The 15912-nt window shown below is 37.8% G+C and overlaps 1 protein-coding gene across 4 annotated transcripts in view; it reads right to left on the bottom strand.

The window, feature by feature from the left end:
- The window catches only part of kcnj9 (potassium inwardly rectifying channel subfamily J member 9), a 36270-nt gene that overhangs the window by 14806 nt on the left and 5552 nt on the right, over positions 1-15912 (bottom strand). For 3 of the 4 annotated variants that reach the window (XM_053486510.1, XM_053486508.1, XM_053486509.1), the window contains exons 2-4: positions 9838-10254; positions 9104-9317; positions 3096-3297 (exon numbers count right to left, since the gene is read on the bottom strand). In XM_053486510.1, the coding sequence (XP_053342485.1) occupies positions 3096-3297; positions 9104-9317; positions 9838-10132 (711 nt within the window). In that variant the 5' untranslated portion in view covers positions 10133-10254. The other variant, XM_053486511.1, reaches the window with a different exon arrangement.

Genomic DNA, 15912 nt, shown 5'->3' on the forward strand with positions numbered 1-15912 from the left:
ATGATTATGGTTTACAGCTAAAGAAAACCAAAAAATTCATTATTTCAGAAAAATATTGTGAAAAAGTTCAATATTGGAGACTCATGGTGTCACACTCTAATCAGCTAATAAACTCAAAACACTTGTAAAAGTTTCCTTTAAATGGTCTCTCCCTTTAATGAGCCTTTAAATGGTTTCTCCTTTTGGTTCAGGAGGCTATACAATCGTTGGGAAAACTGCTGACTTGACAGTTATCCAGAAGACGATCACTGACACCCTAGAGTAAGAGAGAGAGTAAGACACAAAAGGTTGAACGGAAGAGAAATAATAGTAGAAAAAATGACTGGACAGTTGCTCAGTGGGCCAAAGTCCTTTTTTCAGATGAAAGTAAATTTTGCATTTTATTTGGAAATCAAGGTCCTAGAGTCTGAGGAATGGAGGAGAGGAACAGAATCCAAGTTTCTTAAGGTCCAGTGTAAAGTTTGCGCATTCAGTGGTGGTTTGGAGAACTGCCGGTGTTGGTCCACTATTTTTTATTAGGTACAAGGTCAGCACAGCTGTCTACCAGGAAGTTTTAGAGCACTTCATTCTCCCCTCTGCTGACCAGCTTTATGATAGATTTTATTTTCCAGCAGGACTTGCCAACTGCCCACACTGCTAAAAGTATTAATACCTGGTTTAAGGACCATGGTTTCCCTGTAATAGGCCAGCAAACTCGCCCAACCTAAAACCCATAGAAAATCTATAGGGTATTGTGAAGAGGAAAATTCAAGACACCAGACCCAACAACGCAGAAGAGATAAAGGTCACTATCACACCAACCTGGGCTCCAATAACACGTCAGCAGTGCCACAGACTGATCGCCTTGCTATAGTAATTCATGCAAGGGGAGCCCTGACCAAGTATTGAGTGCTATACATGTTCATACTTTTCAGGAGTCCAACATTTCCGTGTGTTTTTTTTTTATAATGTAATATAATTTAATATCATATAATATAATAATTTTCTGAGATACTGAATTTTGTGTTTTCATTAGCTGTACATCATAATCATAAAAATTTAATTAAATAAACACTTGAAATATAGCAGTCTGTGTGTAATGAAATAAATCAACTTTTGATGATGTACTAATTTATTGAGATGCACCTGTATATATACAGTAGGCAACATTTTCATCAGAGTGTGGATTTGCACTGTCATACTGTCACCTACTTATACCACTAGCTAACACTTCTACTCCATACTGGACTTACACTGGAGGGAAAATAAAAGTTGACCATCTAATATTTTATTTGACCACCTTGAGTTTTGATGTGATGGCATTACACGTGTCAAAATGATATTTCATGAAGAATCACTATTTCACTATTTGTGTCGTAGAATATTAATTTAAATTAATTAATGTAATAACCTAGTAATTCATTACATTCAGATAGTCAGTTGACTTCATAGTATTGCCACATAATCATTTGGAGCCTAGACCTGAACAACTGAAGCAAGCACAGATCATAATACTGCCTCCAGTATTTTTATTCCTTTCTTCCCCCTAGTGCACCCATCGCTGTTAAATAGGGTCAATCTAAACTCATCAGACCACATGCCTATGTCCATAGCTACGAAGTCCAATCGTTATACAGTAGGTGGGTTTCTTATGGCTGCACAGCTGTTTAGGTTCAATCCTGTGAGTTTTCATCACACTGTGCATGTGAAAATGCTTACTTTCACTATTTAACATAGCTGGGAGTTCAACTGTCAATTATTTATGATGCAACCTCACCAAGCGTTTTAGTCTCCTCCATTCCATTTTTCCGACCACAAACTTGATGGTTCAGCACTATCATTCCAGGTTTTAAGAATGTGTTGGACAGTTCTCCTTGAATTTGAATTTAACCTTGTACTTAAATTTTTTAAGATTTTTTTTTCATCTAAGCATTTTAATGTCCCTTTAGAGGCTCCATAAGGTGACAACATAGCCTTTTTTTTTAGTCCAAAAAAAAAAAAAAAACACTCCACTTTGTTATTCATGATACGGTATTCATCCTGTTTTGTTATTCATCCATTTGGGCTAAATTATGGTTATTCATCATTCATTACGTTAAGCAATGGCTTGGCATAGCATGAATAATAAATGGGCAAAAGAAAGAAAACGTGACAAAGCACAAAACGAGAAACAGAGTTGTAAAGGCCCTTATTATAAGGAAATAATGAAAAAACACCTAAAGCAAAGAAAGAAAGGATGTCAATACAAACACAAAGCAACATAGATATTAAATTTATAGTGCTTTTAAACCCATCAACAGTTACACCATTAGAAAATAATAAAAAGTGTTGGATCAAGTGCTATTTTATTAATTGCTGACTAATGACCTTAGAAGTCAGTGTTAAAGTAAACCTAATTTTCAATGATTAAAGTGATATTTACAGCTAGCACCTTATTCTTACATGATCGTCTTAATCTTGTTCGTCTTGTTTTTTATGCTGCATCAAAATACATTAGACAGCAATGAAAAATTTATATTTGCTTCAAGTCCACATTTTCTATAAGGCCTAAAGGAAGGTGATTTTGTTTATTCTTAACCATATCAAATGGGATTTAAAGTATATTTTGTCCACTGCATGCATTTCAGGAATGTAGTACTGCTGAAAATGTATGAATTTTTTACTTAATCAAAGGTAATTTTAAAACCAAAGCTGAATTTGTTTTACTGCACCAATAGTTAAAGTTTAAAGTTAATAAACTGTTCTTTTTTAGATGAAACACATTCTATTGTTCATGGCATTATGGAACAAGATGGAACATTTAAGGGCATTATAAAACAATGACTTGAACTTAGTATTGAGCCAAAGTATTTAAAGCATGACTTACGCATGTGTGGAACCCAACTATAAATACAAGCAATTCTCTTAGCATGAACACTGACATAACATTTGGATTTAAATCAACTCTTAACTCTGAATACAGCTCTTGGTGCATACCTATTTAATTTGTGCTGATGGCAAGGCATGATGTTTTTTTTTTTAAAAATAGGATGTCATTTATGCTAGATATTCTTACATTTTTTTTTAGTATTTCTACTATTTCCATACATTCCTTGTATATGGGTGTATTTTCCTACCATAAAAGCGTTGACCATTGATCCCAGTATGGCTTGCAAAAGCAGAAGCATGGTGCCCACCGGACACTGGTCGGTGATGACACGATGGCCATATCCAATAGTGGTCTCCGTCTCAATGGAGAAAAGAAAAGCTGAGATAAAACCATTAACATTATTCACACATGGAGTCCACGTATCATCTTCCAAATGATCCAAATCTCCTCTAAAAAGAGAAAGATAGAAAGACAGGGATACATTTTTACTACTGGATTCATTATAGTGCTGTCTAGTGGTGTGGAAAACAAGATACTGAAACAAAGATACTGACATAGCCATGAAAATAAACATCTGGAATCAGGAAGTAAATTCACCAAACACTAAGATATGGGTCTGCCAGAAACCAGTCTGGTTTCAAAGCACATTCCATTGGGACTGGCCATTACTAAGAAGCTACATGCTGCTAGATCAGCAAAAATGTCTTCTGTCCCCATCCCCCTTGACCTTACATCAGTGTTTGACACACTCAACCCCCAATCTCTCTTGTCCATCCTCACAAGTCTTGGAAGCTGCAGCACAGCATGCCAGTGATTTTCTCCCTACCTGGAGGGTTGGTCATATGAGGTGATGTTGAGGGGGTCATCATTTGCTCCATGTAGACTTTCCACTGATGTGCCACAAGGCTCAGTACTTGGTTCTCTTCTGTTTTCCGTATAAGCTATGTCTCTTGGTTAGTTCATATCCTCGCAGCTCTACAGATGATGTTCAATTCATCCTCACCTTCCTTCCCTCAGACACTCTTGTTGTTACTCAGATCTCCACAGACATCATATGTGGATGGCAGTTCATCAGCTAAACGTTAATACCAGCAAAACTGAACTGCTTCCCTTTCCATCACATCGTTTCTTGTCTACACCAATAAAAAGGATTCATCCATTTCTAATCATGCACACTACTTCTCATTTTAAAACTAGACAACTGCAGCTTGCTCCTGGCATGTGTGCCATTGTGTGCAATTCAACCTCTGCAACTAATCTAGAATGCAGCTGTGTGACTTATTTTCACTCCTTCTAAATTCTCCCACAACACCCCATTACTTTATGCCTTCCACTAACCCTGTAGCTTCCTGCATCAACTTAAAACTCTGATGTTTGCCAAATGCAAGATTACTAAAAAGCCAAAAATGGACCAGCACCCACTTACCTTAAAGCACTTATCACACCCCACATAGCACCACGCTCTCATTATCTAGCACTGCTTGAGTGGTGCCACCATATCTCAGGTTATAAGAAAGGCAGCTATCAAGAGTCTTTTTCAATTCTGGCACCTAGATGGCGTAATGAACTTTTTCTAGTTATCAGAACAGTCACATTACTGGCAGTCTTCGTACAATTTCTTTTTTTTTTTTTTTTTTTTGGAGTACTAGGACTGACAACAACAAAAAATCCAACAGTATTTTAGGCTGAGGGTACTTTTAGACAGTAAAGTAGTGAAGTAGTATAAAGATGTATTTATCGATAGAGATTTGAAAGCACTTCTGTAAGTCGCTCTGTAAGTCGTCTACCAAATGTAAATGTTAATTTACGGCAATTACTTATCGTACCCTGAAATGTTATTGATCGTATGATATTTTTTACATTGTATATGTATTGTTACATGAAAATAACAATAAAATACTGAAATAATAACTTTATTTAGTTACAGACTTTCATCCAGAAATGCAGTAAGGTCTAGATTTAGTCAGAAAGTATATAAGAGAGAGAGAGAGAGAGAGAGAGAGAGAGAGTGGGAGTTTGCTGTTTTTATGTTCTCTAGTACCCACCCACTCAGATGACTATAGGTTAATCTCGTGTGGGTATGTGTGTATGGCTGTATTTGTGTACATTTGAGTGGGTACCTGGAACAGTTCCTGAGGAATATATGTACAATATATATAGTATTTCATGTATATTAGCTCAATGACTGTATTTTAAAAGTGGTGTTATCCATAATTACAGTTCTCTTACAGCATACTGTAAGTAAGAAATCTAACTGCAGCGTACACCTCACTGCATAGTCCTAAAAAGCCCTTAACCAATACAACAACTCTTGCTGGCTGAAAACATGGCATATGCATCAAGGAGGAAGAGCTTTTCTCCATATTTAAGAGCCAATGCATAGTCTTCTCATCCTTCAATAAGCACACACCTCCTCCTTGTTTTGTGCCTTGAGGTTGGTCCTGTGAGATAACTCAGTTACCAATGCACAGATTTCCCTATTAGAAATGCATTAAGCCACTGTCCAAGATGCTCTTCCTCTAGTAGAGTGCACACTGAAACCCAAATTATATATTCAGGGTAAATGCCAGTTTGGGTTTTAGGGTAATTCTGGTATCTCTTAGTTCAAACTGTGTATGGTGCAAAAAGAAGCATGCAAATGTGCTTCGCCAACATGCTTCGCCAAGGCTTCTGCCAATAACTGCAATGTCTTAAAGGAAAATTACTGCACACATTTTTACTTTTTAGTTATTTCATACATTCAGATGAGTTTCCAATTTGTATATACAAACAAAAAATATGAAAAGAAAAAAAAACATTCTATTTGTCCTCTTCCAATTTTGTATTGGCCAGGGCTTAAGCCAATTAGATCTGCTGTTTTCTGGCAAAGCATAGATTAGCAGTAGCTCAGTTACATAAAACACTGAAATGGCACATTTAAAAAAAGTGAACTAGAGAGAGTTTGACATATGAAAATGCAACAATGCATTACCTAAGAGGGGTTCAGCTGGAGCATTACCAGAAACACTTTAGGGGACCTCTCAGAGCTATGTTAACTTATTGAAGAAGTAGTAAGATATAGGACCTTCAAGTGATAGTGTTATCAAAACTACCTCCTGTGGCTAGAATGGAGGGCATGATAAGGAAACCACAACCAAAGGTGAGATCGCTTCCTTCATAAAATACCACATTAAGGGATGGTGGCCTACTGTACAATTTCCGAACCTATAACACTATAATGCTGAAAAACTGCCCAAAAAACTGCCGGAATTGTATGGAATCCAATTCCTTACAAACCAAAAATACAAACACAAAAAAGGATGAGCCAGCAGGTCTTTGCATAGTGGGAGTGGTTCTCCAGGCACTTCTGAAGTTTTCAAAATAAGGTATCATGCTTCCTTTTACGTAATCCTAGCCAATGTTAAAGAGATCAAGGCCCAGGGAGGGGACTGGTAAAAGAGAACCGACTGCAAGGGATAAGCTAGTGCATTTATCCCATTGATGTGTACTGACTCATCAGAAAATAATACGAAGGGCATTTTTGTTTTTTAGTGGGAAAAAGATTTAGGCCGTTTCTCAAACCACATCCATGTGAAGTGGCTCCACAGCTCCAGAGAGATGCATCTGATGCAATCACCTTCTTGAACAGTATGGTGTCCATATGTCAGGGTATTGCCATGGACAACACGAGTGATATAGGCTCAGAGCAAAATTTGGCACTAATGCAACTTGAATGCGAACCACCATAAAACAACAGCAAGAAAAAGACAATGGATCAAAATATATATCAGCCACTGCAGCACTCCACCAGTTTTTGTCTTTTTCCTTTTTTGTAATAGCTGAGACTTAAACAACCCAATCAGATTTGCCCTAATGTAACCTCATATTAGGGAAAATTTCTAATTAATAAAATCTCTGTATCCACATTCTATGCTGTAGGTATAGTTTGTGCAATAGAATTGAAATCACCTCTACATTCATGACAGAAACCCAGACCTGAACAATGAATGTAGCAGACGTTTCCAAAATCCAGGAAGCCATCCTTGAAAAAAACAACCTTGTTGGACACCTATTTGGTAGTGAGCTTCAACACTGGAGAACGCCATGTTCCAGAGATGGTGCTCTGACAATCATAAGCATGATGTTCTGGTCTACTGAGAAAATCGCTTTGCCTCCTTGCTCCACTGAGGACACTACTGCACCTCCTTGCTTTGCTGAAGAAATTACAGTACTCATTCCCCTTGCTTCACTGAGCACATTGCACCTCCTTCTATCTACACAGACAACCGTTCTTGCCCTTTCTTGGTGGATCTCGTTTTCCCCTTTGGCTTCACTTTGGGTTTTGCACTCCTCTGTAACTTTGTGATGGCCATTGTTTTTGTATTAAGCTCCACCAAACATCATACCATCCTCAACATCGAAGACGTGCTGCTTCACTTCAGAGTGCAGAACAGCATGTTTCTGGTTGTTTTTGCCAGACATGGCTCCTAGGAGATCTTGGTGGCCAACACACTCTGCAAAAAGACAGCACATGCCTTTTGACAGTACAGGAAACCCTTGTGTTGAGGGTTCTACACATCGGGAGCTCTGCCTTAAGGACAGCGGGCTCTGTCTCTATTAATTTTGTGAACTTTATTTCCAATGTGCAACTGCATCTGATTCACCTCCATATTCAATTCAAACTTTCAGAAGGACTGGTTGCCTCTATAGATGCATAATCTGTGCACAAGTTATCATGAACAACAAGTTAAATGCCAGTCATCTGTTTAAATAAGCAACAGGAGCCTTTCTACTGAACTGCACCAGATCCACCCCAGAGCATTTCACAAACACCCGAGAGCTCAGTAAGACTGGAATGACCAAATATTTGTGTTATATTATATACACCAATCAGTCAAACACTAACAACACCACCAAGTGAACCGGACAATATTGATTTTAAATTATATACCAGTAAACTGGTGACAGGATCATTAGCACCAACGTTTCATCTATGCCTGAGGCTAGCCCATTAAGTACAAAAGCAACTGTAGCAAAACTCCTCAAAAAGCCAATGCACCCACTCTGAATCACACCCTGTTAGAGGCTTAGCAGGCAAAAAGTGCAAGGTTGTTGATCCGTTAATCGAATCGAGCATCCCTGGAATACATCAGACAAACAAGTCTGATTCATGGAGGCCCCACCACACAACCCAGAGCACCCAAAGGATCTGCCCCTACCAGTGACAGACACCATAGCACACCCCCAAAGTTCTTGTGGAAATCTGCCCTGAGGTGCCAAAGCTGCCCAATCAACCCAAGGAGAACCTACATGATATTGGGCTTAATGCTTTGCATTTTAATGTTATTATATCACATTCATCCTAAATTCTGAAATGTGAATTTCAAAAAAAATTTGTGACAAGTATATATAGGAATGTGAAAATACATATTTTGTAGATTGACCAAGGTCAGCAATTTGCTTTTTGTACAAAGCGCAACTTCTGAGATGTATTTTCAGAGCGTGCAGGTCTATATTTGACCATACCTGGTTCCTTTTGAGATTATAAAATACCTTCTAATCAAGTAGAAATCAGACTTACTTTCCTCGAGTGGTATTATTGAAATTGGCATTTTTTCAACATCGAAGACATTTCCTCCCGAGAACCTCAAACTGATTTGACCTCAGCCTTTGCCTTTGAATTGAGATTAAGCCACACCAAATTGCTGCCTGTATCTCTTGTCTATTGTTCTTACTACCCACACAAGCCCCATGTCTCTATCCTTTTATGCTAGGCTATGTTTATGACACATCATCTGGATAGAGTGTTAAGGGTTCGCAAGAAAATACTTGCTCTATGCTCACAACAGTCTGGCAAGGCTAATGGCATCAAGGCATGTTATAGCTCAGGACAGAAAGTGCATGATGTCAATGGCTGAAGTTACAGTATGTTGCCACATAAACACCCTCAAGGGAGATGCTTTTTCATCTTCCGGGTGTGGGATGGATCTGTACGCACAAAAGTTATTGTAAAACTTCCATTTAGTAGGTAATTGACCATTTTTTACATTTTACACCTGATAGTGTCTTTGCATCCTCACTTCAAAGACCTATGCTTGCTTATAGATAGATAGATATATATAGATATATATAGATAGATAGATATAGATATATAACTGGACAATTACCATGATATCAGCCACATATCTAATACTTGTATACTGTAGGTATACATCGATATATCCCTGTGAGAGAGAGAAAGAGACAGAGAGAGAGAGAGAGGAAATATGTAAATACCTGCAGTATGCAATAAGGTACCATATAGCACCAAAGAAGAGCCAGGTTACAGCATAGGCCATGACAAAAACAAAGAGCGAGCAGCGCCAGTTCAGATCCACTAGAGTGGTAAAGATGTCCGTCAAGTAGCGGTACGTTTCCCGCATGTTACCATGCTGTACGTTACAGCGGCCATTTTTCTCCACATATCGTTGCCTCCTACGCTTACTGCGTGCTGGAGAGAGGACAGAGAGGGAGTCAAAGAGGGACAAAGAATGCAAAGAAGTGAGTTAGGATAGACGGAGATGTAACAAGACACTAAGCAAGTGAGTGAAACACATAGAGAGAGGATTGCCAAAGGATCAAAGAGAGACCAAACAGAGAGGTAAGTAAAACAGAGAAAGAGGGTCAGAAAGACAGAAGGAGAGTAAGAGAAACTGGAAAACAAAATGAGAATAAATATAAAAAATGACAACTGAGCCAAGATAGTGTGGATAAATACACTAATGTGGATGCTGAAAAGCATAATGAAGTATTACACTGTTTTTCTTTGCAGACGCATTTACACAGGCATGCATGCATGTACACACTGTCACCAAACAGTTCAACAAAAACATTTAAAACCTTGTGTCCGTTTTTGCCGGTGCAAATGCAGGCACCCTTTTATAAAAAATAAATGACAAAAGATGAAAGAATATTTAACATGGACGAGTTCCTGTTTTCAAACTTGTAAAAACGATAGTGAAATCTCTCACCCCAGCCAAACTTTCCCCATTCCTGCCCTGCCCCTTGCAGCTTCTTTCGGGGCTGATTGGCTTGTGCTTCCCGAGCAGCCATCTTGTCCTGGAATGACATGTTGTTATTACTGGACACTTGTGGGGGGGGTGATGTCTCTGTGGTTACCACGTGCCCAAGTTCCTCCGATACATTAAATACTCCAGTGACAGGAGCATCTTCTTTGGTCTCCTCGGCAGGCACCTCCCCCTTCTCTGGGACCGGCAAAGAGAGGGACTCGGGCCGAGAAGAGAATGTAGAGTTTTCCAGTGCCATCTGCAAATGTGTGTGTGTGTGTGTGTGTGTCAGTGGGTGGACAGCTATGTGTGTGTCCCAATGTGTTAATGATCTTTCTTGGTATGTTATTCTCAGTCGCAGAAGCTGTGCCAACTTGCTTCCTGCACAGAAATAGGACACAGAAACATAAGAGAGCTCCGATTAGCAAATTATAGAGATTCTACCAAGCAGAAATATGTCATGTTCAAAGTTTGCACACAACTTTAAATTTAGAAAAGATCAGAGCTTCATAATATAGCTGTCTGAATAGTATAATCTCACTCAAAAAAGCCAGAGTTCTTTGTTCGCTAGTCATCAATAATAATGTAGGATCCAGAACCGAACCGTTAATCCACTGTCAGGACTCGCTGCTATTCTATCAGTTACCTAAAGCTAACACAACAGTTGTTGGACTATCAAAGCATTAATTAAGGAATAAACCACACAAAGGCATGCTATTACAGACAAATAATCCACAACACAGAGGTATAATGCAGCCCTACAGGAAGCAAAAGCAATTATTTGCCTTAAAGTATTTTGTAATGCATTTCAATGACAGTGACTTACTAACAATTTTCTTTCAATTTATCAGTAAAAATCATATTCTGCTATTTATAGCGACAATTAATGGTGTGAAACATCTGAGACAAGTTGGGTCCTGTCATAATTTACAATTTAGTGCCGATAAACAGCTCCCTCACCAATCTCGCCTTTTCTCTCTTGACGTTATAGGAAAAACCATGCAGCACGTCATGTTTGCGGAAAGAAAAAACCCGCAAGGTCCTCTGTCCTGAAGGCAAACATTTTATAGAGAAGGCTTTCCTACATCAGTGTTAAACATTTTTCTGTATTAAATAACTACGTTATTAGAAAAACATATATATATATGTATGTATGTGTGTGATTTCAATTACAGCTGGCCATACTATTACAAGGTTAAGTCAAAAATTATCCGCACTCTGGGTATATGTATTAAATCTTCTGTTGGCTTATTACATCAAGGCTACAGTCTCCCCAGGCATAGCTAATCAGGTGTGAACGTGTAACACCAGCTCATATGTATCTGTGGCACGAGCAAAAATGGATTCCACGCGTGTGATTTGCGCGAAAAAAGAGCACCGTTCATTTTTTTGTAATTATGAAATTTCTCATGAAAGAATTTTCTTATGAAAGCATTTGGATATCTGCAAACAAAATTTGACCCGATGCTCTAAAGAAGGTTAAAGTTTTTTAAAGAATCATTATTGGTGAAGAGACATGGATTCATCACTACAAGCCTGAGAGTAAATGGAAGAAACATCCTTAATCGACGACCAAGAAAAAAGTTCAAAAGTCAACCCTCAGCTGGAAAATTTATACTTATACTGAAAATTAATAATTAATACTTATACAAGGGCCAGTACTGGAACATTATCAGGGAAACAACGCTCAACGATCGACAGTGTTTGTTACAGTGAAACGCTTATTGATGAGCTGAAGCCTAAACTTTTTGTTAAACGCAGAGGACTGCCATCCAAGGTCATTGTGAACTTGCATGACAATGCACGCAACACACTTCTGCCCACACTGTCAACACTCTACAAAAAATTTGTTTTAAGGTGTTAAAGCATCCTCCCTATAGTCCTGATCTCGCTGCATTAAGCTTGCTGCAGTTATCAGGTCCTGCTCAGGCCATCGCTTTGGTATTAATTTAGTTTTTAAGTTGTTTTTACAGCATTATAAAATGAGCATTGGTTAGCTCATCGTCATGTGGTTAATATGGTTTAAACATCATTTCATCAAAGTAATTCAAACTTATAACACCTAATAACAACATCTGTAACATTGCCAAATTTAAGCTACCACAACCTTTTGACAGTCAAAAGATACTGTGAAATGTTGCAATCTTTTGACACCCATATATGGCTATATTCCAGCAGGACGTTATGTTTTCTTAAGCTGCCATGCATATCTGCCCGTCCTGGTTGTACTCTTTGCTTTTCAATTTGTTGAAATTTGTACAGCCTCTTGCAAACATTATGACAACACTTACAGGATTTTTTTTACTCCATAGCAAATAAACCAATAAGTTACAACCATGCCACTCAAACAATTTAAATTTATCATTTAAAAAATAATAATAATTTCAGCTTGAGTAAAGGAACAAATATGAAATCTCTCAATGTTGGGGACAAATTATTTACAAAAGACAACTTTATCCGTCTTTTGATGCTCCTATTCTGGTTTTTATGAGGGGTTGAAAAACAAAATTTTCAATTTTCATGAATAGCAGTTGACATCAGCTTTGCAGAATGGAGCCTTGGTACTTCTTTACCATATTCCATTTTGAGTTAAACTGTGATCCGAACTGGTTGCTTTGCCATGTCGTTGAGTTGATTTGCAATCTGTGGCGACACGTTATCATCTAAAAATGATGTCATCATTATCAGTCCTGTTTTGTGTTGAGACATGAGAAAATTGTCAGTTTGACATTGCAAATGCCCTGGTTACAAATCCATCCACTCTGGGTACTGTCTTATCCTGTGTAAAGAGCCTGAAGCCCTTGTCAGTAAAGTCAGAGAACAAGATGGGACATACCGTGGATGCTGTGCCAACCCATTGCTGGGCATATGCACACATACACACACACATACCAGGCCAATTTGGAAACGCCAGTCAGCCTATACTACATGTTTTTGGGCTGTTGAAGAAATCCAGATTATTTAGAAGAAATGCATGTACAGGGAGAACATGCAGACTCCTTGCACACAGACCCTGGGAGTACGAAGCAACAGTTCCACCACCACTAAGCCAATGTTCCACCACATTTTTATATAATTCTTTGATATATTTCATCAATACTCTGTGAATTATCCTCTTTACCCAACTTTTTCTTTGCTTGTCCACCCTTTGTTAATTTGTCCTGTTGTTTTTTTTTTTTTCTATCCTGATGCCTTGATGTCAACCATGGTCTTCCTTTTTTCTCCCTTTATAACCTCCACATTTGGTTTAAACTTGTACCAAAGTTTAGACACAGCTGACTGGGAACACCCGACACCTTTTGCAACACTCTGCATTTCCACCATGTCTTGATTGCTTCATTTCAAATTCATTGTGGCAGCACACAGAGGGAAGATTACTGTTGAGCCAATGTCCAAATTCGAATGGCCTGGACTGTATACAGAATCGTTCTTAAAATAGTGCTGGCTGCAATTTAAACAGCAGTTTTATGTTACTGTACTTTAATAACTTATTGTTTCTATAGTAACAATTAAAGTTGAATTTAAAAAAAAATACACGCATGGCTGTAAAAATAGAAACTTAAATCAGATCAGAGTTGTTTTTTGAGATGCATCCAACAAAAAGCAAATACATTTTTAAAGGGGGAAAAAAATGCAATAACCTGACCTGGCTGTTCCAAAATGTCGATCATCTTCTTTTGAAGTCGACCTGGATTTGTGCTTTGTGTTATTATGCTAGAATAGGAACTTCATCTTCAGCTGTCTAACAGCGGCCTGCTGGTGCTGGTGTAAAAAATAGATTGGTATTTGAAGCTAGATATGATTACCTCTATCTCAAGTCCACAGTCATTGCTGGAGAGTAGTAGCATGGGTTTGATGTTCTTTAACAATCTCCTGTTATACTGAACCTCCAGTCTCACACAGTATGATGCAGATCAATCCCTGCTATCCGTTTCCATCCAAATGAGGATGGGTTCCCTGTTGAGTCTGGTTCCTCTCAAGGTTTCTTCCTATTACCATTTCAGGGAGTTTTTCCTTGCCACTATCGCCTCACTGTCTTATTCTGTACTATTTTATTAATTACGGTTTACAGCTTACAAAAAACAAGCATCTCAAAATCTTCTTATATTTGATGTAGAGTTTCAGGAAATTAGCATTCATACAGCATAAATAAACAGTGTATCTCTTACCCTAGTTTAGTACATGCATGCACAATCATGGAGAAGGTTGCTGACAGTTGTCCATAAGACAATCACCGACACCCTCCACAAGTAGGGTACGCCACACAAGGTCATCGCCGAAAGCACGGGCTGTTCAGAGTGCTGTATCAAAGCATATTTATGGAGAGCTGACTGGCGCCTCTAATGCAGTAATTAATGCTGAAGGAGTTCCAAGAAATTGTACGTGAATAAACATACTTTCTCATATTACCGTATCGTAAAATCTTTTTTTGATTGATATTTGGAAGTATTCTAATATTTTGAGATACTGAATTTTTTTTCGCTGTAAGCTGCAATAATCAAAATTACGGCTGTAATGAAATGTTTAATTTGACGTATACCGAATGTTGCACATATGATATTGTATATATGAGAGTTTCATGTTATTCATTAACAAATAAACCTTTTCCATAATATTATAACATTTAAAAATGCATTAAACATCACACTATACATGAAAATTATAATAGCACAGACACAGGTTATTGACAGTTTTCTTTCTTCCCCTATTTGTTTTTTTATGAAATTAAAAGGCAAAATAGCATGTTGAATTACATGAACTAAACAAAAACTTAATGCAATAAAAATGTTAGAATTTTTCTGCATTGCAATTTGATCTAAATGGAAAAAAAAATCCTTACAGCATTTAAAATGCTTAAAACTTTTTTCACGGCAATTTATTGTGGTTGTACTGTATATTTTAAATAAAAATGTAATTCAAGCATTTAAAATTCAATGCAAAAACATTGACCGTTCTAAATGGCTTGAAAATGTATTTTCAAGTGTTAAAAATATCATCTTTATTATTTTTCAACTCCACAAATTCAGGTTGACGAAATTCAGGCCTTCACATCTGGTATATCACAGGAAGAGCAATGGATTAGCGATTGCTGCGGTCCGTTCCGCAGTGTAATTTAAAGTAGGCCCTTCCTTCTCCGTGTGCGGTCTACTACTCAGGGATCTACTTGCCGATTGGAATGCAGAGCTTCTAACTAACTTGCTGAGTTGCCAGCTGAACTGCAAAATAAACGGTGTTATGCACTAATATTCCCCCTCGACTGTAACCGCTATATTCAAAGCGAAGCCAGATATACTAAAGACATCTTTTCGTCTTCATTGGTCTATTTTGATGATTATGTACATCAAAAAACCTTGCGATTTTAACACAAATATACAGTATAGAGTCTTGAACATGCCACATAACCTAAAATAATACAGATATTTAAACATGTTATTATACAAAGAAAAACCTTTAATATGGTGACACTTTCTGTAAGGAGAAGTTCTAGAAGCTCTAGTGTCGGTGCTTTGTAAAAGTCTGTAGTAAAAAGAGAAGTTGGTGAGGGAACATTTTGTTGCTGCTATAAGGTAAGTGATAACATGCCTCATGGACAATAAATGTGTTATTGTAATAAATGTGACAAAAAACTTTACATTTACAGGAAGTATAAGTAGAATATAACACATCCAGCACTACTGTTATAGGACAATAATCCCCATCGTGGTAACAGTAACCACCACAACTCTGTCCTTAATTACAATCTTACAACAACAATCCACATTATGGTTCACTCCTTATTTATCCTTATTACTCATTAATTCCAAATCTTTATGACTTATATACTGTATAAACCTATTGGGCACCCTATTTAAACCGGGAGTATAACCTGACTTACAGAGACACCGAATTTGTGTCACATACGTGCGCACACACACACACACACACACGCACATACTACGCCTTTTCTTATCCACTGTTCTCTGTATGCCAAATTAAGACCATGATCTTCATTCAAAAAGCACGAAGAGGCAGGAGCGGCCTGTTGCTACTTCTTTTATA

This window comes from Clarias gariepinus, chromosome 25, assembly GCF_024256425.1.
Source record: "Clarias gariepinus isolate MV-2021 ecotype Netherlands chromosome 25, CGAR_prim_01v2, whole genome shotgun sequence".
NCBI classification, from domain to species: Eukaryota; Metazoa; Chordata; class Actinopteri; order Siluriformes; family Clariidae; genus Clarias; species Clarias gariepinus.